Raw genomic sequence first — 22,892 nt, forward strand, 5'->3', positions numbered from 1 at the left:
ACCCCAAAAGCAGCACAGGAAAGCAGAGGGAAAGGAGAATCAAAAACCTTTTAATGAACCTACAGAGTTCATTGAGCTTTGCAGAGGTACAAAAAGGATCTGTTCCCTGGATGGAGGGGGGGTGAGCTGCAGTTAAAAAGACACAAATCCCAAGGGATGGAGTCCAGGAGGGCTTCAGTTGGAGGGAGGAGGAGGGGGGATGGTGCCCGGGCCCTCGGTGGGCAGCGGCGGCCGCATCATGGGGGGCAGGGGAGCCGGGGGGGGCACCCCGGGCGCTGGGGGCAGCTGGGGGGGCACCGGGGGGGGGGGGCACCGGCCCCGAGGGGGGCATGGGGGGCAGAGCCATGCCCCCGGGGGGAGGGGGGGGCATGGAGTCGGGCAGGGGGGGCCGGGGGGGCAGCCCGTTCATCAGGGGAGGCGGCGGCGGCCGCTTGACGGTCGGGGGCCCCGGGGGGAGGTTTGGGGGCGCTGGGGGCTTCTCCATCTTGAAGTGGAATTGAAGGAAGAACTGGGAATGGGAGAGAAAAGGGAACGATTAAATCAGAGATTGCCAGAATTCTGGAGTGCCCTGAGCTGGGAGGGACCCTCAGGGATCATTGATCCAACCCCTGGCCCTGCACAGGCACCCCAAGAACCCCACCCTGAGCAGCCCTGGCAGCTCCTGGAGCTCTGGCAGCCTTGGCACCATTCCCTGGGGAGCCTGGGCAGTGCCCAGCAGCCTGGTGACAGCTGTGCCAGCACCCAGGAGCTGCTCTCTGCCCCAGAGAACAGCTCAGGCCCCTCCTGTCACCCTCCTGTCCCAGCTCTGGCAGCATCTGTGACTGGCACCGGTCTTGCCCCAGATTTTAACTCCTCTGGACTCTGAGCACTGAGGTTCCTGTGAGGGGTGGGAGCCCCCAGGCACTGTTCCCTGGATACAGGGGGCAGCCCCAGCCCCAGGATGCCTCAGGCAGGTGTGTGCAGGGACACAGGGCACAGAGCCAGGCAGAGGACACAGTGCAGCACATTTCTCATGGAATCTTTAGGCTGGGAAAAGCCAAACCTAACCCTAACCCTAAGATCAACAAGTCCAGCCAGCAGCAGCACCACATTCACCACTAAACCATGACCACAAATGCCACATCCACGTGTTTCTGAACCCTTCCAGGGGTGGTGACTCCACCACTGGCCTAGGCAGTCTGTTCCAATGCCTGACAATGCTTTAAGTGAAGGAATTTTCCCAATATCCAACCTAAACTTCCCCTGGCACAGCTTGAGGCCGCTCCCTCTGCTCTCTTCTGTTCCCTGGGAGCAGAGCCTGACTCCCCTCTGGCTGCACCCTCCTGTCAGGGAGCTGTAAGAGCAAGAAGGTTCCCCCTGAGCCTCCTTTTCTCTGGGTATTTATGCCCCATCCTGTTGCTGCCAGAAACTGAATCCTCTCCAAGATTCCCCACAAGGGGATCTCTGTCAGCTCCCACTGCTCAGGTGCATTTAGAGAATGGAGATTGGAACAGCAGAGGCAACAGGACAGAACTGATGCCACTCTCTCAAGTTGCTCTGCTCTCCTTAAGGACAAACATCACAAAACCTCAGTTACCTGTTTGGTTTCTCTGTTCCAGTGAGTCCAAAACTTTCCCTCTGCTTTATCAATTTCTCTGCTTGGCACCTGCACCAAAAGAGAACACAGAGCTATTCTTAGCAGCACCAGATTAGCTCAAAGGCCCTTTTTAGCCCCAGAGCCTGAGAGATAAGCACAGTTATTCCAGGCCTTGCAGAGTTGTTATTAGACAGAGGTGGGGGCAGGAAAGAATTAAGTTACTTCCCTATCGGTCAAGGATAAGCAGCAAAAATCCCTCCCTGAACATCTGCACAGAGGCTGAGCAGTGAAGCCCAGGAGGCTCCTGTCTGTGCCAGACTCTGGGAATTCACAGCTCCCCAGGGCTCAGCACAGTCTGGTTTTCATAGCAGAGTCCTCCACCAAACCTCAGTGGGGTTTAAAGACTTCCAGCCACGTCTTCCTGACCCCCCCTTCCTCTCCATGAGGGTGAGCACAGACATCAGAGGCTTCATTAGGAATTAATTACAGAATGTCCCAAGCTGGAAGGGACCCTCAGGGATGATCAGTGCAGCCCCATCCCTGCCCAGCCACCCCAAGAACCCCACCCTGAGCAGCCCTGGGAGCTCCTGGAGCTGTGGCAGCCTTGGCACCATTCCCTGGGGAGCCTGGGCAGTGCCCAGCAGCCTCGGGGGGCAGAACCTTGCCCTGAGCTCCATGCCAAGGCCTGGCCCAGCTCCAGCCCTTGCTGGGCTCCTGTCCCTGTCCCAGAGCAGAGCTCAGCCCCTGCCCCTGTGCCTGCCCTGGGCAGGAGCTGCAGCCCCCAGGAGCCTCCCCTCAGTCTCCTGGGCTCCAGCTGAACCAGCCAAGTGCCCTCAGCTGCTCCTCAGCCCTTCCCCAGCTCCGTGTCCCTCCTTTGGCCACTCTCCAACAGCTTTGGCTCCTTCTGATCTCATGGTGCCCAAAGTGCCCCCAGCACTGGAGGTGAGGCTGCCCCAGGGCAGAGCAGAGTGGGACAATCCCTCCCTGGGCCTGGTGCCCCCAGCACAGGGTGGCCCTTGGGGCTGCCAGGGCCCAGCAGTGACTCAGATCCAACTTGCCCCTGACCAGGACCCCCAGGGCCCTTTCTGCAGTGTCTGAGATGAGCCAGATCTGCTGTGATGCCTGGAACAGTTGCTGAGCACATCCCAAGGGATGCTCCTGCCTTAGAAGAGCTCAGCTTGGGCACCTTGGTCTGGTTCTCTGCATGTCTGCTGATTTCCAGGACATCTGGGTCCTCTTTGGCTTTGGGATTTGCTGCTGAATTCCTTTTTTCCTCAGACCCTTGCCCAGCTCTGTGTCCCTCCTCTGGACACTCTCTAATGGCTCAGTATCTTCCTCACATCACAGTGACCACACATAACACTGATGGTGAGGCCACCCCAGAGCAGAGCAGTGCAGGACAATCCCTTCCCTTGACCTGGCAAAGGCAGGAAGGGAATTCTCCCAGCTTCCCCAGGATTCCTCTCTCTCTTAAGTTGGAAATAGAATATTCTATTCCCACCTGTCAGAGCTGGGGCAGTTCTCTGCTGTTCTTGGGGCAGTTTTTTCTTTATTTCTCCCACACCAATCCTCCCTCCAGGAGATCTCTGCTGTCCATGGCCACTGAGTGTCCCTGCAGGGCTGATCCAATTCCAGCATCCCATGGGGAGATGCTGCATTGCCCAGGGCAGGAGCCAAGCATTCCTACCTGGATCCAATGTGAGCCTGGCACAGCCCAGCAGCCTCTGCCCAGGGCATTGCCAGAGGAGCAGCTTCTGCTGCCCTGCATGGCCAGAGGGAGCCCAGGCCCATCTCCAGCAGCCCTGGAGCTGCAGAGGAAAACTCCCCCCTTGTGCAGGATCCCTGCTCCAGCAGAGCCACAGCTGGCACTGCAGGAGGGCTGAGCCCCCATGGGATGGGGCTGTGCCACCCCCTGACACACAGGGGACAGGGACTGCTCTCACTCTGGCAGTGATTTGTTTGCTTTTTTGTGCTATTGCATTTGTATTTTTAATTTTCCTAGTAAAGAACTGTTATTCCTATTCCCATTTCTTTGCCTAAGAGCCTTCTAATTTCAAAATTATAATAATTCAAGGAGGCATAATAATTCATTCTCCATTTCAAGGGAGGCTCCTGCCTTCCTTAGCACACACCTGTCTGTTCAAACCCAGACACCAGGTCCCAGGGTCTCAGCTCCTATTCTGACTCTGGCAGTAGGTTATTTTGTTTGAACTGTTACATTTATATTTTTAATTTTCCTAGTAAAGAACTGTTATTCCTATTCCCATATCTTTGCCTGAGAGCCCCTTAATTTCAAAATTATAATAATTTGGAGGGAGAGGGTTTGCATTTTCCATTTCAGGGGAGGCTCCTGCCTTCCTTAGCACACACCTGTCTGTTCAAACCCAGACACCAGTTCCCAGGGTGTCAGCTCCTATTCTGACTCTGTTTGTACTATTACATTTGTATTTCCAGTTTCCCTAGTAAAGAACGATTATTCTTATCCCCATATCTTCGCCTGAGAGCACCTTAATTTCAAAATTACAATAATTTGGAGGGTGGGGGGTTACATTTTCCATTTCAGGGAGGCTCCTGCCTTCCTGAGCACACACCTGTCTGTTCAAACCCAGACACCAGATTCCAGGGTGTCAGCTCCTATTCTGACTCTGTCAGTAGCTTGTTTGCACTATTACATTTGTATTTTCAGTTTCCCTAGTAAAAAACCATTATTCTTATTCCTATATCTTCGCCTGCAAGCCCCTTAATTTCAAAATTATAATAATTAGGAGGGAGAGGGTTTGCATTTCCCATTTCAGGGGAGGCTGCTGCCTTCCTTAGCACACACCTGTCTGTTCAAACCTGGACACCAGATCCCAGGGTGTCAGCTCCTATTCTGACTCTGTTTGCACTATTACATTTGTATTTCCAGTTTCCCTAGTAAAGAACCATTATTCTTATTCCTCTATCTTCGCCTGAGAGCACCTTAATTTCAAAATTATAATAATTAGGAGGGAGAGGGTTTGCATTTCCCACTTCAGGAGAGGCTCCTGCCTTCCTTAGCACACAGCTGTCTGTTCAAACCTGGACACCAGATCCCAGGGTGTCAGCTCCTATTCTGACTCTGTTTGCACTATTACATTTGTATTTTCAGTTTCCCTAGTAAAAAACCATTACTCTTATTCCTCTATCTTCGCCTGAGAGCACCTTAATTTCAAAATTATAATAATTCAGAGGGAGAGGGTTTGCATTTGCCATTTCAGGGAGGTGCTGCCTTCCTGAGCACACAGCTGTGCTGTCAGAGGCAGGCAGTGTCCCAGCCCTGCCCTGCAGTCTCACCTTGAAGGCAATGGTCTCGTAGGGCTCGGCTGCCATCAGCAGGTACTGCCAGCGCCGGTCCGGGGGCTCGATGCGCTGCTCGTAGGCCGACATGAAGCGGTGCCGGGGCATGATGCTCTCTGCTATCTCTGGGTAATCGATCTGGGGGGACAGGGCAGCATCAACAACCCCCCTGTGCACCCCCAGATCTGCTCAGAAGCACAGAGTAATGAGGTTGGGAGAGACCTCTGTCACAGATGTATTTTATGGAAAAGCCTTTCCTTAGGGTTTTTTCTCCTGAGGAGCTGAGAGGCCTCAGAAATGAAATGTGAGCAATGGTTATCTGCTGCTGTGGAATGCAACAGGTGGGATTGCTCCATGTTGGTTGTTTCTAATTAATGGCCAATCACAGTCAGCTGGCTCAGACTCTCTGAGGGTAACGAGCTTTTGTTATTCTTTCCTTTCCTTTTTCCTTTCCTTTTTTCCTTTCCTTTCCCCTTTCCTTTTTCCTTCCCCCTTTCCTTCCCTTTCTCCTTTCCTTCCCCCTTTCCTTCCCTTTCTCCTTTCCTTCCCCCTTTCCTTCCCTTCCCCCTTTCCTTCCCCCTTTCCTTCCCTTCCCCCTTTCCTTCCCCCTTTCCTTCCCTTTCTCCTTTCCTTCCCCCTTTCCTTCCCTTTCTCCTTTCCTTCCCCCTTTCTCCTTTCTCCTTTCCTTCCCCCTTTCTCCTTTCTCCTTTCCTTCCCCCTTTCTCCTTTCTCCTTTCCTTCCCCCTTTCTCCTTTCTCCTTTCCTTCCCCCTTTCTCCTTTCTCCTTTCCTTCCCCCTTTCTCCTTTCTCCTTTCCTTCCCCCTTTCTCCTTTCTCCTTTCCTTCCCTTTCTCCTTTCCTGCCTTCTGATGAAATCCTTTCTTCTATTCTTTTAATATGGTTTTAATATATCATTTTCTTTTAATATCATATATATCATAAAATAATAAATCAACTTTCTGAAACATGGAGAGATTCTCATCTCTTCCCTCGTCCTGGGACCCTCTGCAAACACCACCACAAACAACCCCCCCTCTGCACCCCCAGCTCTGCTCAGAATCCCAGAATCACAGAGAATCAGAATCCCAGAATCATGAGGTTGGAAGAGACCTCTAAGATCATGGAGTCCAACCTATGCCCTAACACCTCAACCAGACTATAGCACCAAGTGCCATGTCCAGTCTTTATTTTTAAACACATCCAGAGATGGTGATTCCACCACCTCCCTGGGAAGAACATTCCAGTGCTTTATTATTCTTTTGGTGAAAAATTTCTTCCTAATATCCAACCTACACCTCCCCTGACATAGCTGGAGACTGTATCCCCTACAGTCTGTGTCCTGTCCTTTTTGCTGTCAGACTCCCCCAAACCCAGCTGCTGCCTCCCTGTTCTGAGATGAGAAGCTCTTCAGCACAGGAGCTTTTTCTGACCCTGCTGAGGCCTCTTGCAGGCTGGGGAAGTGGCCAGGAGCTGGCTGGGTCAGCACAAAAACCTCAGGGATGTTTTTCAGAATCCCAGAATCATGAGGCTGGAAGAGACCTCTAAGATCATCAAGCCCAACCTATGCCCTCACACCCCAACCAGACTGTAGCACCAAGGGCCATGTCCAGACTTTATTTTTAAACACATGCAGAGATGGTGATTCCACCACCTCCCTGGGAAGAGCATTCCAGAAAAATTTCTTCCTAATATCCAACCTGTACCTTCTCTGATGCAGCTTGAGGCTGTTTCCTCTGGTTCTGTCAGTGCTGCCCAGTGGAAGAGACCAACCCCACCTATCTCCAACCTCCCTTCAGGAAGGTGTAGAGAGCAATAAGGTCACCTCTGAGCCTCCTCTTCTCCAGGCTAAACAACCCCAGCTCCTTCAAATATTCCTCACTGGGTTTGAGTTCCCAGCTCCTCACCAGCCTTGTTGCCTTCCTCAAGCATCTCAAGGTCCTTCCTAAACTGAGGAGCCAGAACTGGACACAATAATCAAAGTGTGCCCTCACCAGTGCCAAGCACAGGGGCAGAATGACCTCCCTGATCCTCCTGGCCACACAATTCCTGATCCAGGCCAGGAGCCATTGGCCTTCTTGGCCACCAAACACATCCCCCAGTGTGGAGCACACCCAGAGCAATCCCCAGTGCAAAGGAAACAAAGAGCAGAGGAAAGGCTGAGAATCCCAGAATGCTTTGGGATTAAAGTCCCCAAACTGAATTAGGAGAAATTTAGGAGAGATGTTGGGAAGGAATTGTTCCCTGAGAGGGGTGGGAGGGCCTGGCACAGGGTGCCCAGAGCAGCTGTGGTTGCTCCATCCCTGGAAGTGTCAAGGCCAGGTTAGAGCAAACTGGTGTCATGGGAGATGTCCCTGCCCATCACAGGGGGATGGAAATAGAGAAATTTTAATGTCCCTTCCAGCCCAAACCATCCTGTGATTCTCATCTCATTCCACCTCAGAAATATCCCTCTCCTACTACACAGCCTGAGAGCTGAGCTCAGGGATTTGCTCAACACAATCAGCTGCAGCAACAAGGAAGACCAGGCCTCCTCATTACTATTGATTTCATGGGTCCTGCAAAGAACTGCTCATTTAGCAGCAGTGGAAAACCTGGAAAACCCTGACAAGGAGAGTTTGAACCCTGCCCTTACCTGGAAGAGAAGGCTCTGCTGGCCTGTTTCTGGGTCTCTCTGTTTGGTCACTGTAAAACAAAAATAAGAAAGCTGAGAATGCTCCAGCAGAGTGAGAGCAGCATGAATCTGCCCTGGGAAACACACAAAGTTTCCAACAATTAAATATGACAAGATTTTTCTCCTGTTTATCAAACAAAATGTCTCAAAGCTGCTTCTGTAAGGTGGGCAGGCCCTGGCACAGGGTGCCCAGAGCAGCTGGGGCTGCCTTGGATCCCTGGCAGTGCCCAAGGCCAGGCTGGACAGGGCCTGGAGCAGCCTGGGATGGTGGAAGTGTCCCTGCCATGGCAGGGGTGGGATGGGTTTAAGGTCCCCTCCAACCCAAACCATTCTGGGATTGTGTCACTGCCATGGGCAGGTTTGGGTCCCTCACCCCAAGAATGACATTGAGGGGCTGGGGGTGTCCAGGGGAGGGAACAGAGATAGGGAAGGGTCTGGAGCACCAGGAGAGGCTCAGGGAGCTGGGCAGGGGCTCAGCCTGGAGCAAAGGAGGCTCAGGGGGGCCCTTGTGGCTCTGCACAGCTCCTGACAGGAGGGGACAGCCCAGGGGTGTCAGGTTCTGCTCCCAGGAACAGGGACAGGAGGAGAGGGAACAGCCACAAGCTGGGCCAGATTTAGGTTGGAAATTGGGAAAATTCCTTCCCTGAAAGGCTGTAAAGCATTGGAAGGGGCAGTCCAGGAATCACCATCCCTGAAGTGTTAAAACACCTGTGGATGTGGCACCTGGGGACATGGTTCAGCTGTGCCCTTGGCAGTGCTAAGTTTACTGTTGGACTCAACGACCTTAAAGGTATTTTCCAACCTAAATTAATCCATGATTCTCCTCTAGTGAAGTTCAGCTGCTGTGGGGCAAAGCACTGGTGAGGTTAAAAAGCCAAATTTTGTATTGCTGGCCAAAAAAACATGAAAACCAGAAAAAACCCATGAGTTCTGCATGGAACAGAATGGGGTTTTTCAGAATCACATTGTTTATTTTATTTTTTTTTTCCTATTGATTTACAGCATTAATGAAAGGTGCTGCAGCACAAGAGAAGGAGGAGATGAAATGCCATCATCTCCCTGGCAGCCTGAGACACACCCATCTATTATTGAAGTGGTTCTCCCTGCCTGCCAGCCATAAAGAGAAGTCCCATGAGCAATTTAAACAATAAAAAGACTCCAGGAAAGAGCCCATATCTTACTCATGGGCAGAACTGCTCAAAAGAATTAAAGAATAATTCACATCTCACCAGGCAGGGACTGCCCAGCAGGGACCTCCTGGGCACCCCTGGCTCACCTTTGTAGCCTGGGCGCCCAATTTTCACAAATTTCTTCACTTCCACTTTGACCTTCTCTGGGGCAGGCTGGGCTGGGGCTTCCTTGGCTTCCTTGGCAGCTCGTCGAGCCCTGGGGATTAATTCAGAATTTAAGAATTACTGTTTCTAAAGGAAACCCAGGAGCAGTTTGAATCCCTCAGCACAGCATTCCACAGGAATCATGCCAGGAAATCCTATTTTATCCCCAGCTGTATCCATCCTCCTCCCTAGCTAAAGGTTGTCACTCAACCATCTGATCCACCCTCACCATGACCTTGAGGCCAGGCTCCACAGATGGATTTGAAAAGACTTTAATTCTTGAAATCAACATGAAAAAGAAAGAAAAAAGCAAAAAGAAAGCCAAACCCACAGATCAAGCAAAGCAAACTGGATCCCTTAAAACAAAACTTACAAACTTCTCTAAACCTGTATTGATAAATCCAGATCACAGAATTTTGGAATCTCCTGAGTTGGAAGGACCCACAGGGATCATCAAATCCAGCCCCTGGCCCTGCTCAGACACTCCAACAATCCCACCCTGAACACCCTGAGAGCATTGTCCAAATGCTCCTGGAGCTCTGGCAGGCAGAGGTCCTTCTATCTAGACTCAGACAATTTGCTTTTAAAACTCTCTCTCCCTCTTCCTTCAGAAATTTCACCACTGGATTTGAACTTGAGCTTAAAATGGAGATCTTGAGCACCATTTTTCAAGCAGGTTCAGGCTGTGCCTCCTGGCTGCCTGAGGAACCACAGTAAAAGAACAATCAAGCAGAGTGCAGTTAAAGAACTACAGACACTCAACATCATTAATATTAAAGTGCTTCAGTAATGGAGAATAAAGTTATGGCAGAGGATAACTTACAAATTGGTCTGATGCTTCTTCCCCTGGGTATGTGCTAAGTAACTCCCCTGAAATAAAAACCAAAGTAGAAGTTAAATGAAGCCATGCCTGAACCATTCCTGTCACAGGGTGGCTGCAGCACTCCCTGACAAGGGAGTTTTAATCCTCAGCACAGAGGAATCTCACTCCAAAAGTGCAGACTGCTCTCAGCTGCTGAGCTGCCATGATGTCTTGGGTTATAAGATATGTGTGTATTTTATTTTTATGTGTTAGAAGTGGGGCAGTTATTTTCTGTTAATTGGGCAGTTTCCTTTATCTCTTCTACAGCTAATCTTCCCTCTGGGGAGATATCTTTGTTAATGGACAATTGGATCTCACTACATAACTGATAAAATGACATCATCTCATTGTGAGGTGCCTGCTCAGGGGGAGGAGCTGAGCATTCTTACTTGGATATAATCTGAGATTCAGCACACTGGAAGCAGTCTTTCTCTGTTAGAGTCTATGAAGAACAGCTTTATTTTTTACTAGATTCTCAGAAGATGACCAAACTCATCTACACTACTGCTGAAGAAGAAAACTACAGAAGAAAACTACAGCCCTCAACAAGATCACAGCCCACACTGTCAGGTTTATCCAACTATCCCAGATGGGGATGTGTGTTCTGTTCCCATCTGTCAGAGCTGGGGCAGTTCTCTGCTGTTCTTGGGGCAGTTTTTTCTTTATCTCTCCCACACCAACCCTCCCTGCAGGAGATCTCTGCTGTCCATGGCCACTGAGTGTCCCTGCAGGGCTGATCCAATTCCAGCATCCCATGGGGAGATGCTGCATTGCCCAGGGCAGGAGCCAAGAATTCCTACCTGGATCCAATCTGAGGTTTCAAACATTCCTACCTGGATCCAATCTGAGGTTTGGGACACCAGAACAGCCTTTCCTCTGCATTGCCAGAGGAGCAGCTGCCTTTTCCACTGGAGCTGCAGAGGAAAACTCCCCCCTTGTGCAGGATCCCTGCTCCAGCAGAGCCACAGCTGGCACTGCAGGAGGGCTGAGCCCCCATGGGATGGGGCTGTGCCACCCCCTGACACACAGGGGGACAGGGCCTGCTCTCACTCTGGCAGGGTTTGTTTTGTATTACTGCACTGTTTATTTTATTTTTTTTTCCCTAATAAAGAACTGTTATTCCTGCTCCCATATCTTTGCCTGAGAGACCCCAAATTTCAAATTTATAACAATTCACAGGGAGGGGGGGTTACATTTTCCATTCCAGGGGAGGCTCCTGCCTTCCTTAACAGACACCTGTCTGTTCAAACCCAGACACCACCCCTCACATCTCAGCAGTCACTGCCCAGGTGCTGAAGCTCCTGTTATTCCCAAGTTGTTGCTGCTGGGTTCAGGACAGGCACATGTTCCCCTCACCTCATTGTTGTGCAGTGTCAGGCAAAGCTTGCACTCGTAGGAGCCCAGATGATTTTTCATAAAATAGGGGTCCTGGGAAGAGAATGATGGACAAATTATGAGCAAAATCCATTGGCAAAGCAAGGGAATAACCAAAATACTGCAGAGTTCTGCACTGGAGGAAGTGGGTTCCTCCTCCTGAGGCCTCTGGGCACTGCCCAGGCTCCCCAGGAATGGTCCCAGTCCAAGGACAGAGCTCCAGGAATGTTTGGATACCACTCTCAGGGGTGCTCAGGGTGGGATTTTTGGGGTGTCTGTGCAGGGACAGGGGCTGCACTGATCATCCCTGAGGGTCCCTCCCAGCTCAGGAAATCCTAGGATCCTGTAGCTGAGTTCACATTTTTAATTAACAGCACAAGAGAGCTTTAGGAGGAGGAAACAGAGAGAACCAACAGCAGCTGTGTGCATTGGTGACAGAATCCCCAACTGCAGCAGCAAACACCACAACCCAAACCAGCCCTGGGGAGACTGGGAATAGATGGATACACAAGAGCTGGAACCTCCTTGTGACTCTGTCCCAAATATTCCTTATTCAACCCCCACATGTCCACAAACAGGGGTATTTAAACCCAACTCACAGCTCAGCTTGGACACAAGAAGGGTTTGGGATGACCATGAAGCCTAAAGGGGCTCCAAGAGAGCTGGAGGGGAACTTTGAAACAGGACAAGGGGAAATGGCTTCAAATAGACCAAGAGCAGGTTTAGTTGGGATATTGGGAAGAAATTCTTGGCTGTGAGGGTGGTGAGGCCCTGGCATGGATTTCCCAGAGCAGCTGTGGCTGCCCCTGCATCCCTGGAAGCATCCAAAGCCAGGCTGGACACCTGCGATAGCTGCAGATGTCCCTGGAAGAGCTTTAATGCTCCTCTCAACCCAATCCCCGCCCTGATGCCATGGGTGTGACCCTGCACCGTGTCCCCACCGTGTCCCCTGTACCTTGTTGATGTCGATGGTCTCCAGGGCCAGCTGGCGGAGCCGCTCCCGCCGGTCGCGGTTGCTCTCGGAGGCCGAGGCCACGCCCCCGCTGCCGGTTTTACCCCCGGGGCGGTGCTGGAAATCCATGGCGGGGATTCCTGGCCTTCAGCTCCTCCTGGAGAAACGGACAAGCTGGGAGAAGAAAGCGGTCACTGAGCCACAGGATTGTTCAGCCCAGCCGTGAGGATGGGGAGGACACCCCAGACGCGCCCTGGGTACGCAGCGCGGGATGCAATCCCACATGGAGCACATCTGGTACCACCACCTCAGGAAAGTGGAGTAAAAGGACCCAGAAAATCCCCCCGGAACCCTTCCTATCTCCTCAGCCACTCCCAAGGCCAGCTGGGCCCCAGTGAGGCCAAGCAGCCCCACCAGAGACCCCCCAAGACCCCAAACAGGAGCTTTCCCCCCTCACCTGAGGCACCAACAGCCCCAGAGCTCCCCCCTGTCCACCACCAGATCTGCTGCCCCACCACCACCCCAACATCCCCAAAGCCACAGGGTCACCCTCCCATCATGGGACACCCCCAAAGCCACAGGGTCACCCTCCCATCACAGGACACCCCCAAAGCCACAGGGTCACCCTCCCACCACAGGACACCCCCAAAGCCACAGGGTCACCTCCCACCACGGGACACCCCCAAAGCCACAGGGTCACCTCCCACCACGGGACACCCCCAAAGCCACAGGGTCACCCTCCCATCACAGAACACCCCCAAAGCCACACGGTCACCCTCCCACCACGGGACACCCCCAAAGCCACAGGGTCACCCTCCCACCACGGGAAGCTCAGAGCCCCCCGAGCCCCCCCAACAAGGCCAGGGGCTCTGAGCAGTGTCCCCAAGCCCCAGGTGAGGTCCTGGAGTCCCCCCTGCCCTCAGCAAGGTCAGAGCCCTCCCCAAACCTCCCCACACAGAGCCCTAACACTGCAAAGACCTTTGAGGAACCCCAAATCCTTCCCCACAGAGCACCCAGTTCTCCCAGTGTCTGTCCCCCAGTCCCTCCCCAGCCACATCCCCCAGTAGCTCCAGTCCTGATTCTCCACTCAAGGCCCCCTGACTCCCACTCAGGTGCTCCTCTGATCCTCCCCATATTCCCAGTCCTCCCCTGGCCCTATCCCAGTTTCCCACTCGTGATTCTCCAGTTCTCCCAGTCCCTCCTCACTGTGTACTCCCAGCCCTGGTTTCCCAGAGCACACAGCTCTCCCAGTGCCTCTCCTCCAACTCCAGTCCTGATTCTCCTGTCCAAGTCCCCCAGATACCCCCAGTCCTGCTTCTCCTGCTCCTCCCAGTTCTCCCAGTCCTACCCCCATTTTCCCTGTCCAGATTCTCCAGTACCCCCAGTTCTCCCACCCAGTTCTCCCAGTCCCCCTCCAGCAACTCCAGTCCTGATTCTGCACCCAGGAGCCCCAGGTACCCCCAGTCCTGCCCTCCCAATGCTCCCAGTACCCCCAGTGCTGCTGTGCTCCCACCCCAGTTTCCCACTTGTCATTCCCCAGCCCCACCACCCCAGTTCTCCTAGTCCTTCTTTTTCTAGCACCCTTGGTTTTCCAGCCCAGATTTTCCAGCCCCCCAGTTCTCCCACCAAGGGCACCCCAGTTCCCCCAGTACTTTCCCAGTAACTCCATCCCAGTTCTGCACTCAGGGCCCCCCAGTCCTGCCCTGCTGATCCTCCCAGTAGCCCAAACCCTCCCTGGGCCTTACCCCCAGTTTCCCACTCGTGATTCTCCAGTTCCCCCAGCCCCACCACCCAGGCTGCCCAGCTCTCCCAGTCCCTCCTTCGCAACACTCCCAGTCCCTCCATACCCAACACACCCAGCCCCTCCTTCCCAGTCCCTCATACCCAACACTCCCAGTCCCTCATACCCAGCTCTCCCAGTTTCTCCTTCCCAGTTGTCCCAGTCCCTCCACACCCAGCTCTCACCCAGCTTTTCCTTACCCAGCTCTCCCAGTCCCCCCTTCCCAGTTCTCCCAGCCTCTCCTCACCCAGCTCTCCCAGTTCCTCCTCACCGAGCTCTCCCAGCCTTTCCTTACCCAGCACTCCCGGTCTCTCCTCACTCAGTTCTCCCGGTCTCTCCTTACCCAGCACTCCCAGTCCCTCCTTCCCAGTTCTCCCAGTCCCTCATACCCAGCACTCCCAGTCCCTCCTTCCCAGTTCTCCCAGTCCCTCATACCCAGTTCTCCCAGTCCCTCCTTCCCAGTTCTCCCAGTCCCTCCATACGCAGCTCTCTGAATCCCCCCTTCCCAGCACTCCCACCCTTTTCTCACTCAGCTCTACCGGTTATCCCAGCTCCAGTCGTCCCAGTTGTCCCAGTCCAGTCCAGTCCTGCCCCGTTTCCCCTCTCCCCTCACGCCCCCTCCCCCGCTCGGTACCTGCGCGCGGCCCCGCTCTCTCCCCGGCGCACGCGCGCTCCCGTCCCTGCGCATGCGCGCTCCCGCCGCCCCGCGAGCGCTTCCGGTGGCTCTGAGGGCGCTTCCGGCGGCGCTGGCGGCGGCCCGGGCGGGGCCATGGGCCGGGGCGGGCCCGCCATGCGCTACAACGAGCGGGAGCTGCTGTCCCTGGCCCGCCAGCCCGCCGAGAAAGCGGCCGAGATCCGCATGAGCGTCCCCAAGAAGGGCAGCGGTGAGGGGGACTCAGGGCTGGGGTTATTGGGGTGGGACTAGGGCAGGACCGGGGGTACTGGGAGGATCGGGGGGGGGCAGGACCGGGGGTACCTGAGGGGCCTCGAGTACGGAATTAGGGCTGGGGTTACTGGGGAGGGAGCAGGGCAGGACTGGGGCTACTGGGAGGATCGGGGGAGACAGGACCAGGGGTACCTGAGGGGCCCCGACTGCATAATCAGAACTGGGGATACTGGGGAGGGACTGGGAGAGTGCCATGGATGGTGGGGCTGGGTGAACTGGAGACAGGACCGGACTGGGGGTACTGGGAGGATCGTGGGGGACAGGACCGGGAGTACCTGAGGGTCCCCGAGTGGGGAATCAGGGCTGGGGTTACTGGAGAGGGACTGGGAGAGCTGGGGTTGCTGGAGGATCCGGCCTGGGAAAGGGGGAGTAGTGGGCAAGGAGGGGTTGGGAGAACTGGGAGTACTGGGGGAGGCAGGTGGAGGGGGAGCAGGGTTGGAGGGCGGTGTGGGGAGGAAGGTGAAGGTGGGTCAGGACTGGGGGTGCATGGGGGGCCCCGACTGCAGAATCAAGACTGGGGATACCGGGGAGGGACTGGGAGAGAGATGCTCAGTGCCCTGGATGGTGGGGCTGGGGGAACTGGAGAATCACGGGTGAGAAACTGGGAGTAGGACCAGGGAGGGACTGGAGGTACTTGAGAGGCTCCGACTGCAGAATCAGAACTGGAGTTACTGGGGGCAAGGCTGGAGAGGGACTGGGGGAGCTGGGTGGGAGAATTGAGGGTGTTGGAGGATCCAGGCTGGGAAACCAGGGCAGGACTGGGAGCACTGGGCAGAGCCGGTGGGTGGGACTGGCTGTATTAGGTGGGCAGCACTGGGAGCACTGGGCAGAGCACTGGGAGCACTGGGCACAGGGGCAGGATAGGACTGGCTGCATTGGGTGGGCAGAGCACTGGGAGTGCTGGGCACAGGGGCAGGATAGGACTGGCTGTATTGGGTAGGCAGAGCACTGGGAGCACTGGGCAGAGCACTGGGAGCACTGGGCACAGGGGCAGGATAGGACTGGCTGTATTGGGTGGGCAGCACTGGGAGCACTGGGCAGAGCACTGGGAGCACTGGGCACAGGGGCAGGATAGGACTGGCTGTATTGGGTAGGCAGAGCACTGGGAGCACTGGGCAGAGCACTGGGAGCACTGGGCACAGGGGCAGGATAGGACTGGCTGTATTGGGTGGGCAGCACTGGGAGTGCTGGGAGGCAGGACTGGGCACAGGCAGACTGGGAAGGCTGCACTGTGGGAATGGGGAGCATGAGTGGTGGGATCCAGTCTGGGTGTGGAGGGCGGTTCTGAGGCTGGGCTGGGCTCAGGGAGATTCCCCCATTTCCAGGGGATCTGGGGAAGAAACCCTTCCCTGAAATCTCCCAGCAAATTCCCTTGCAAACCAGCCCTGGAGTGCTGTGCTCACTCCCTTGTGCTGAGCCTTTCCTCCTCTGAGGACCTGCTGGACTTTGTCCCTGGGAGGTGACACCCGTGCTGGCAGCTCCAGGTGGGGCTCCTGGGATCTGGAGCTTTTCCTGGAGTGCCTGAGGCCCTGTGCTGCTGCTGGGAGCTCTGACTGCCCGGGAGGAGCTGCTGGGGGCTCCTCCTGAGCTGTTGGAGGAGCTGCTCAGGGGCTCTGTCACCCTGAGGCCACTTTGTCACCCCCAGGCAGTGTTTGGGGGGGTTCAGGGGGTGCCTTGGTGGGCTCAGGGCTGGCAGAGCTGGCAGGGGGTGCCCCTGTGCCCTCTGCCTCAGCCCTGCCCTGTCCCCCTGTCCCTGCAGTGCTGAAGAAGCGCCTGGTGAAGCTCGTGGTGAATTTTCTCTTCTATTTCCGCACCGATGAGGCTGAGGTAGGGATTGAGCCCCTGGCTGGGCTTTGTTCCCCTCCTCCTTTCTTCTTTTTCTGGGCTTGGATTGTGTGGGCTGGGAAAATGGTGCAGGAAAATGGACAGGGTCCACCTTTCCTCTTCCAGCAGCTCAGGAGGGCTCCAGGAGAGCTGGAAAAGGACAAGGGATGGAGGGACAGGAGCCAGGCAATGGCTCCCAGTGCCAGAGGGCAGGGCTGGATGGGATCTTGGCAATCAGGAATTGTTCCCTGGCAGGGTGGGCAGGCCCTGGCCCAGGGTGCCCAGAGCAGCTGGGGCTGCCCCTGCATCCCTGGCAGTGCCCAAGGCCAGGCTGGGCAGGGCTGGGAGCAGCCTGGGACAGTGGGAGGTGTCCCTGCCATGGCAGGGGTGGCACTGGGTGGGCTTTGAGGTCTCTTCCAACCCAGAGTTCTATGAAATACAGGTCATAGGTTCTATGAAATACAAGATCAATCAGGTTTTCAGTCCCTTCCCTGCTGTCTGATTTGCTTCTGACACTTTGGTTCATTTGGACAAGGATTTCCTGTGGTTGCTCTTGTTCATGGCCAGTGTCCCCTGTTGTCCCCTTGTCCCTGAATAGTACCAGGTGGATTTCTGTCCATCCTGAGCTGCTCCAGCTCCCCTCACACTGTTCAACCCCTTGCAAGGCTCCAGCACACCCCTTACACAGCTCAGTGTTGGTTATTCTGGGTGTCACAGTAAATGTTTCATCTTTGATTTTAAAAGCAAAAGTTCTTCTCTGGTATCACAGAGTGGTAAAGACCAGGCTGAATATGAGCTACCAGAGGTGATTAACACTTAATTAACAAATGCAAAGTGCTACAGGTGAGACTGGCATGAAAACGTTGATTAAAGGAACGTGAAATATGGTGCAATCAGACTGAATTATTTAAAAGCAGTCCCAGCTTCTGAAAGTTGCCTTAAAGGCTCCACTGTGGGTTAAACCCTCATGGTACTGGGGTTCTGTGGGTTAAACCCTCATGGTATTGGGGCTCTGTGGGTTAAATCCTCATGGTATTGGGGTTCTGTGGGTTAAACCCTCGTGGTGTTGGGGTTCTGTGGGTTAAACCCTCGTGGTGTTGGGGCTCTGTGGGTTGAACCCTCTCTCCCTGTGTTTTCCAGCCCATTGGAGCTCTGCTGCTGGAGCACTGCAAGATCACCAAAGAGGAGGAGAATGTCTTTTCCATCAGTGAGTGCTGCCTGTGCCCCCTTTGCCTTCCCCTGGTGGCACATGGGGAAGGAAATGTTGGAGTGCTCAGTTCCTGCTCTCCCTGTTTCCCTGGGGTCAGCTCAGCCCTTCCCCTCCTCTGGGGGTCACTGCCCCCAGCCCTTCTCCCCTCCCTCTGTGGGGTCAGGCTCTGCTCCCAGGGAACAGGAGGAGAGGAAATGAGCTCCAGTTGTGCCCAGGGCAGGTTTAGGTTGGATACTGGGGGAAATGTACTCCCCAAAAAGGTTTGGAAGCACTGGCACAGGCTGCCCAGGGCAGTGGTGGAGTCACCATCCCTGGCAGTGTTCAGAAGAGCTGTGGCACTTGGGGACAGGGGTGAACCTGGTGCTGCTGGGCTGATGGTTGGACTTGATGATCTCCAAGGCCCATTCCAACTTTAGCAACTCCTCAGCTGCCAGCTGTTCCTCACTGTGCCCATGGCCCATCCCAGGGACATCTCAGGGCTGTTCCATGGCCCTGCCTGTGGGCTTTGCACAGCAGCACTAAGAGCAGCCAGGCCCCTGAGTGCCTGTGGAACCCCTGGCAGGGGGAGCTTGGTTATTGACAGATCTGCTCTGTGCTGCTGCATTTTATCCAAAAAAACACCCTGGAGAGGCTCAGATAAAGCTGCTCCAGCCCCATCCTCCCCTCTGTGTGTCCTTGTGCAGCTGGGCCAGCTCCCCTGGGAGCAGCCTTTCATCCCCTGTGCCAGAGGTATGTGGCCACAATAACAGGATGTTTCTCCAAGGCCATCCCTGTATCTTTTGGCCTGGCTGCCAGGCACAGCTGTGGCTCTGCTCTGTGCTTCCCTCAGGCAGCCTGAGCACACTGAGCCCACAGCTCCACGTGCTGCATTCTGGGCTTGAGGGGTATTGGGAGCTCTGATGGGGGAGGATTCCTGAGCAGGGTCAAACCCAGCAGTTCCTGGTGCTGGGATGTGTCCACAGCACATCCTGAGGTGTTTGGCAGCAGCAGCAGCAGCCCTCAGCAGAGCTCTGGGGACAGGAACTGGTGACATGTCCTGGTCAAGGACTGGAGTGGCACCAGGACCTGCTCCCCATGGTGGCAGTGCCATGTGAGTGCCACATCCCCAAAATCCTCCAGCAAAGGCAGCTCAGGGCCTTCTCCCAGTGCAGTTTAACTCCTTGTTGGCTGCTCCCTGCAGGTATCCCAGTTCCTCTCCCAGGGCTGTTTCCCACTTGGATTGAAATCCTGGTGTCTTTGCAAGGGGCCTCAGGGATCTGGATCTGGCCATGCTGGTCCAGTTCAGGTCACCCTCAGTTTGGGAAGTTGCTCCTCCCAAGGGCTCAGGCTGCTGTAAGCTGGGAAATGCTGTGGGCAGCTGCCCCAGGCACCCAGAGCCACCCAGGGAATGGGAGAGGGGCTGGAGTGGGGGTGGCAGACTCATTCCCAGCTCATCTTAGTTAACAGAGCTGCTAATTGTGGCCTGGCAGAGTCAGGGGAGCAGCAGCAGCTCTGCCAGGACCTGCCTGGAGCCTTTTCCTTGTCCCAGGTTTCATCGAGGAGCCCGAGAGGAAATATTGCTTTGAGTGTGCCACGGAGGAGCAGTGCCAGGAGTGGGTGGAGGCACTCAGGAGAGCCAGGTGGGCTGAGCCCCGGGCCAGGGCAGTGCTGGGGGCTCTGGGCTGTTCTGGCATCAGGAGCTGGGAGGGCAGTGCTTGTCTCCTCCCAGACAAGCTTCCCTCAGCTCTAAATAGCATCTGGAACTTGCCCACATCCTTCCCCTGCTCTGTTCCTGTCTTGCAGCTACGAGTTCCTGAGGAGGAGCCTGATTTTCTACAGGAATGAGATCCAGAAGATGACAGGGAAGGTGAGTGAGTCCCTGCAGGGCACTGCTCAGGTGTCACTGGTGGCTCTGGGTGGCAGCAGGGGCTGTTGCTGCCAGTCCTGCCCAGGCTGTGTGTGGGAAGGAGATCCCAGATCCCATAGGGAGCCGTGGTCTGCACAGCCAGACCTGAGCACCTTGCCCTGGCTGCACAAATTCCAGTGCTGGAGTGGCCCAAGGTTGGGAACTGGACAGGTCCAGAGCTGGCCTGGCCTCCCAGGGGCTCTCTGGAACAGTTCACAGCCCCTGGGCAGGCCCATGGCTGGGGATGCTGCTCACCCACCCCTGCCAGCTGCAGGGAGGGAGGGGCTGTGGCTCCCTGCACCTTGGCTCCCTGCTGTGTCCTGTGTGTCCCAAGGGCTCTGGCCTTTGTCTGCATCTCACTGGTGCCTCCCTGTGCCCCCCACAGGACCCCCTGGAGCAGTATGGAATCTCAGAGGAAGCTCGTTTCCAGCTGGGAGCACACAGGCAGTGACCCTCCCCTGCTGCAGCTCCCCACACTGACCACCTGACTTTTTTTATTTATTACCCCAATCATTTTGTAGGTTTTTGGTTTTTTTTTACAAATTCGTTGCACATTCCCAGTGCCCCAGCTGGGGGGGCTGAGCTGTTCTGTGGGTGCTGCAGTGGGAGCAGAGCCCCCAGGCCTGGGGCTCACAGAGCCCCCAGCTCCTCCAGGCCATGCTGGGGCCAGCTCCACCCTTCAGCTCAGCTCCCTGGCTCAGGATCCTCCTGCAGTCTCCCAGGCCCATCCCTGGCTGTAAAAGGATGTGACTGATGCATTTCTGGGCTCCAAATTAACCCCTCCTGCCCTCCAGGGAGAGTGGGAATCCCTCCAGCCCAGCCACAGCTCCAGCTGATGGACAGGAGCATTGCAGCCCTGGGCAGCCACGGCCTTTTGGGGTCTTCTTTTCCCTCCCCTGGGCAGGAGCTGCAGTTCCTGGGGGCTGGATAAGCCCACCCAAAAGGACAAAGCTGCAGAGCACAAGGGAACAAAGGCAGGGAGAGATCCCTGTGTGATCCTGCCTGCCTGCAGAGCTCTGCAGTGATCCAGATGGAGGAGCTGGCAAAGGCAGGAGCTGCTCCCTTTGGCTGCAGGATGGAGCTGCAGGACACCAGCTCAGCCAGGCATTAACCCTTCATTCCCTGAGCCACTGCTGCAGCTTTTCACCCCTCTGTGCGTCCCCTTTGTCCAAAGGGACAGACCAAAAAACTGTGCCAAGGTCCCAGTGAGCTGCCAGGGAACCAGGGCTGCCTGTCCTGGAGCTCCTGCAGGGAGGAGATCAGGATTAGGAACAAGATCCCCATAGGATCAGCCCTGGCTCTGGCTGCACCAAGGAAAACTGCCCAGGCATGAGGGGTGGAGGACACTCCCCACACCCAGGGCTGCAGCAGACCCAGATTCTTGACTGCCAGAGCAGCTTCCCTGGACCCAGCCTGGGACAACTCCCAGGAGAGGCCTCTGGGAAGGGCCCAGGGGTCCCTGTCAGAGGCTGCTGGCAGCAGGAACGGGGCTGGGGCTGGGGCAGGGTGGGGCCTGGCCTGGCCTTTGGCAGCTGCAGCTCTGGGCGTTGTTCCTCTCCAGCTGCCCAGCCCAGGGAGGGGGTGGAGCAGCCTCTGAGCTGGGCTTGAAAGGAATTTTGGGGTCTTTTCCTCCTTGGCTGGGAATTCATGCCCAAAGCAGAGCCCACACTGCAGCCTTTGGTATCCTGGTGTTCCCTCTTTACCTCATGCAGCCGAGTACCAGGAGTGACACCTGTCACTGATGCTTTAGTTTTTATCTCAAAGCTGAGATTTTCCCCTTTTGCCTCCCCAAATACTCCCTTTCCCTTGAATCATTCCAGGTGCTTGCTCCAGAAATTACCAAAATCAGCCAAGGGGCAGCTGCCCTGAGGATCAGCTGAGGGCAGCAGGGAGGGAGCAGAATCCAGGGGGGGCTGTAGACAGATGGCAGCTCCAGGGGAAGCAGCAGCGAGGGATTAAGAGCAGGAACACACAGGAGCTGTGCTTTAGGGAATCTGTATCCTTGCATGACTCCAAAGGGCATTTCAATCCTGCCCAGCCTGCATTTTTACAAAGCAGAGCTGAGCTCTCAGCTGGGCCTGCCACCACTGTAGCAAATGTGTCACCTGTGCCTTGCAGGACACCTTTCCCAGGTGCAGCTGCCACCCTCCAGTGTCACTGAGCAGAAAATGGGGTTTATTTGCTGTTCCAGGGAACAATTGGGTGAGCAAGAGCAAAGCCCAACACTTTGAATGTTCATCACCAATGACATTTCTTACCTGAATGTACAACAAAAGCTGTGAAGAGTTCCAGGGCCAGGCCAGGCCCAGGGACTCAGATCCATTGTAGGGCAGGGCTGGGACACGGGGTGGGATTTAGGGATTTAGGGAGGGAGGTTGGTACTTTGTAGACACTTTGAAATCTGCATCAACTGCTGGTGATTTACAGACAATTGTTCATTTTTCACATTCTGATGACTTTGCTTGTTGTGTTTCAGCTGAGAGCCATTTCTGTGTTGTACAGTGAACATTCCCAATAAATCTTGTTTTAATCTTTTGATGGTCAGAACTGTTCTACAACACCAAAACCTCCCTGGGAGGGGTGGCTGGAGCCAGAGGGGCACCAGGGGTGGTTCCTGCTCAGGACCCAGCTGGGGATGGCTCCACCAGGGGCTTTGGGGAGGCTTTTTCAGACAATCAGAATATTCTGGGTTGGAAGAAACCTTTAAAGGTCAGCTAATCCAAGTGGTACTGGAGCCACGCCAGGGGCAGGTGCCAAAGCTGGGGAGGGAGAGGAGCTGGGTCAGGTTCTGGCCCAGCAGAGCCAGGGCTGGGGGCTCGGGGTGGAGCTGGGGCTGTGCCTCATTTGAAATCCTCCAAGGAATTGGCTCAGGAAGTGTTTGGGGCCTCCAGCTCCAAGGTTCAAACACAGCCCTGGCTGCCTGGGGGGTTGGTGCCACTGCTGCCTAAAAGGGAACAGAGCTTGGATGGGTTGGGAATCATGGAAGTTTAGGTTGGAAAAAACCTCTAAAAAATCGAGTCCAACCATGACCCAGCACTGCCATGGCCACCACTGCCCTGTGTCCCCAAGTGCCACATCCACACTTTGTCCCAACTCCTGGGGCTGGTGACTCCACTCTTACCCTGGGCAGCCCCTTCCAACACTTCCCAAACCTTTTAGGG

The 22,892-nt window shown here is 55.2% G+C and overlaps 2 protein-coding genes across 3 annotated transcripts; one reads left to right on the forward strand and one right to left on the reverse strand.

Moving 5' to 3' along the window:
- Positions 1-29: 29 nt before the first annotated feature.
- On the reverse strand, positions 30-14,598 carry SF3A2 (splicing factor 3a subunit 2). The gene is given in 10 exon segments (XM_071451960.1): positions 30-309; positions 311-508; positions 1,577-1,645; positions 4,892-5,032; positions 7,526-7,575; positions 8,841-8,950; positions 9,722-9,768; positions 11,117-11,188; positions 12,090-12,260; positions 14,501-14,598. Coding segments are annotated over 9 exon segments (948 nt in total). The 5' UTR covers positions 12,216-12,260; positions 14,501-14,598; the 3' UTR covers positions 30-174.
- On the forward strand, positions 14,591-22,266 carry PLEKHJ1 (pleckstrin homology domain containing J1). 2 transcript variants are annotated; one of them, XM_071451969.1, is made up of 6 exons: positions 14,591-14,750; positions 16,572-16,639; positions 17,777-17,843; positions 19,375-19,465; positions 19,629-19,692; positions 22,208-22,266. In XM_071451969.1, exons 1-6 carry the CDS (start codon positions 14,636-14,638, stop codon positions 22,247-22,249), a joined length of 447 nt encoding a protein of 148 aa, XP_071308070.1. In that variant the 5' UTR covers positions 14,591-14,635; the 3' UTR covers positions 22,250-22,266. The 2 variants fall into 2 exon arrangements, with proteins under 2 accessions (XP_071308070.1, XP_071308069.1); XM_071451968.1 differs by having other exon boundaries at positions 14,594-14,750; positions 20,117-22,266.
- The last annotated feature ends 626 nt before the right edge of the window (positions 22,267-22,892 follow it).

This window comes from Agelaius tricolor, unplaced genomic scaffold, assembly GCF_023055355.1.
Source record: "Agelaius tricolor isolate 1412-34295 unplaced genomic scaffold, bAgeTri1.0.p SCAF_33, whole genome shotgun sequence".
NCBI lineage: Eukaryota > Metazoa > Chordata > Aves > Passeriformes > Icteridae > Agelaius > Agelaius tricolor.

Excerpts from the sequence above, each read along its gene's own strand:
- PLEKHJ1 (XM_071451968.1), top strand. The coding sequence starts at position 14,636 with ATGGGCCGGGGCGGGCCCGCCATGCGCTACAACGAGCGGGAGCTGCTG. Across the intron at positions 17,844-19,374 it reads GGAGAATGTCTTTTCCATCA|GTTTCATCGAGGAGCCCGAG; the intron begins GTGAGTGCTGCC and ends TCCTTGTCCCAG. Across the intron at positions 19,693-20,116 it reads TCCAGAAGATGACAGGGAAG|GACCCCCTGGAGCAGTATGG; the intron begins GTGAGTGAGTCC and ends TGCCCCCCACAG.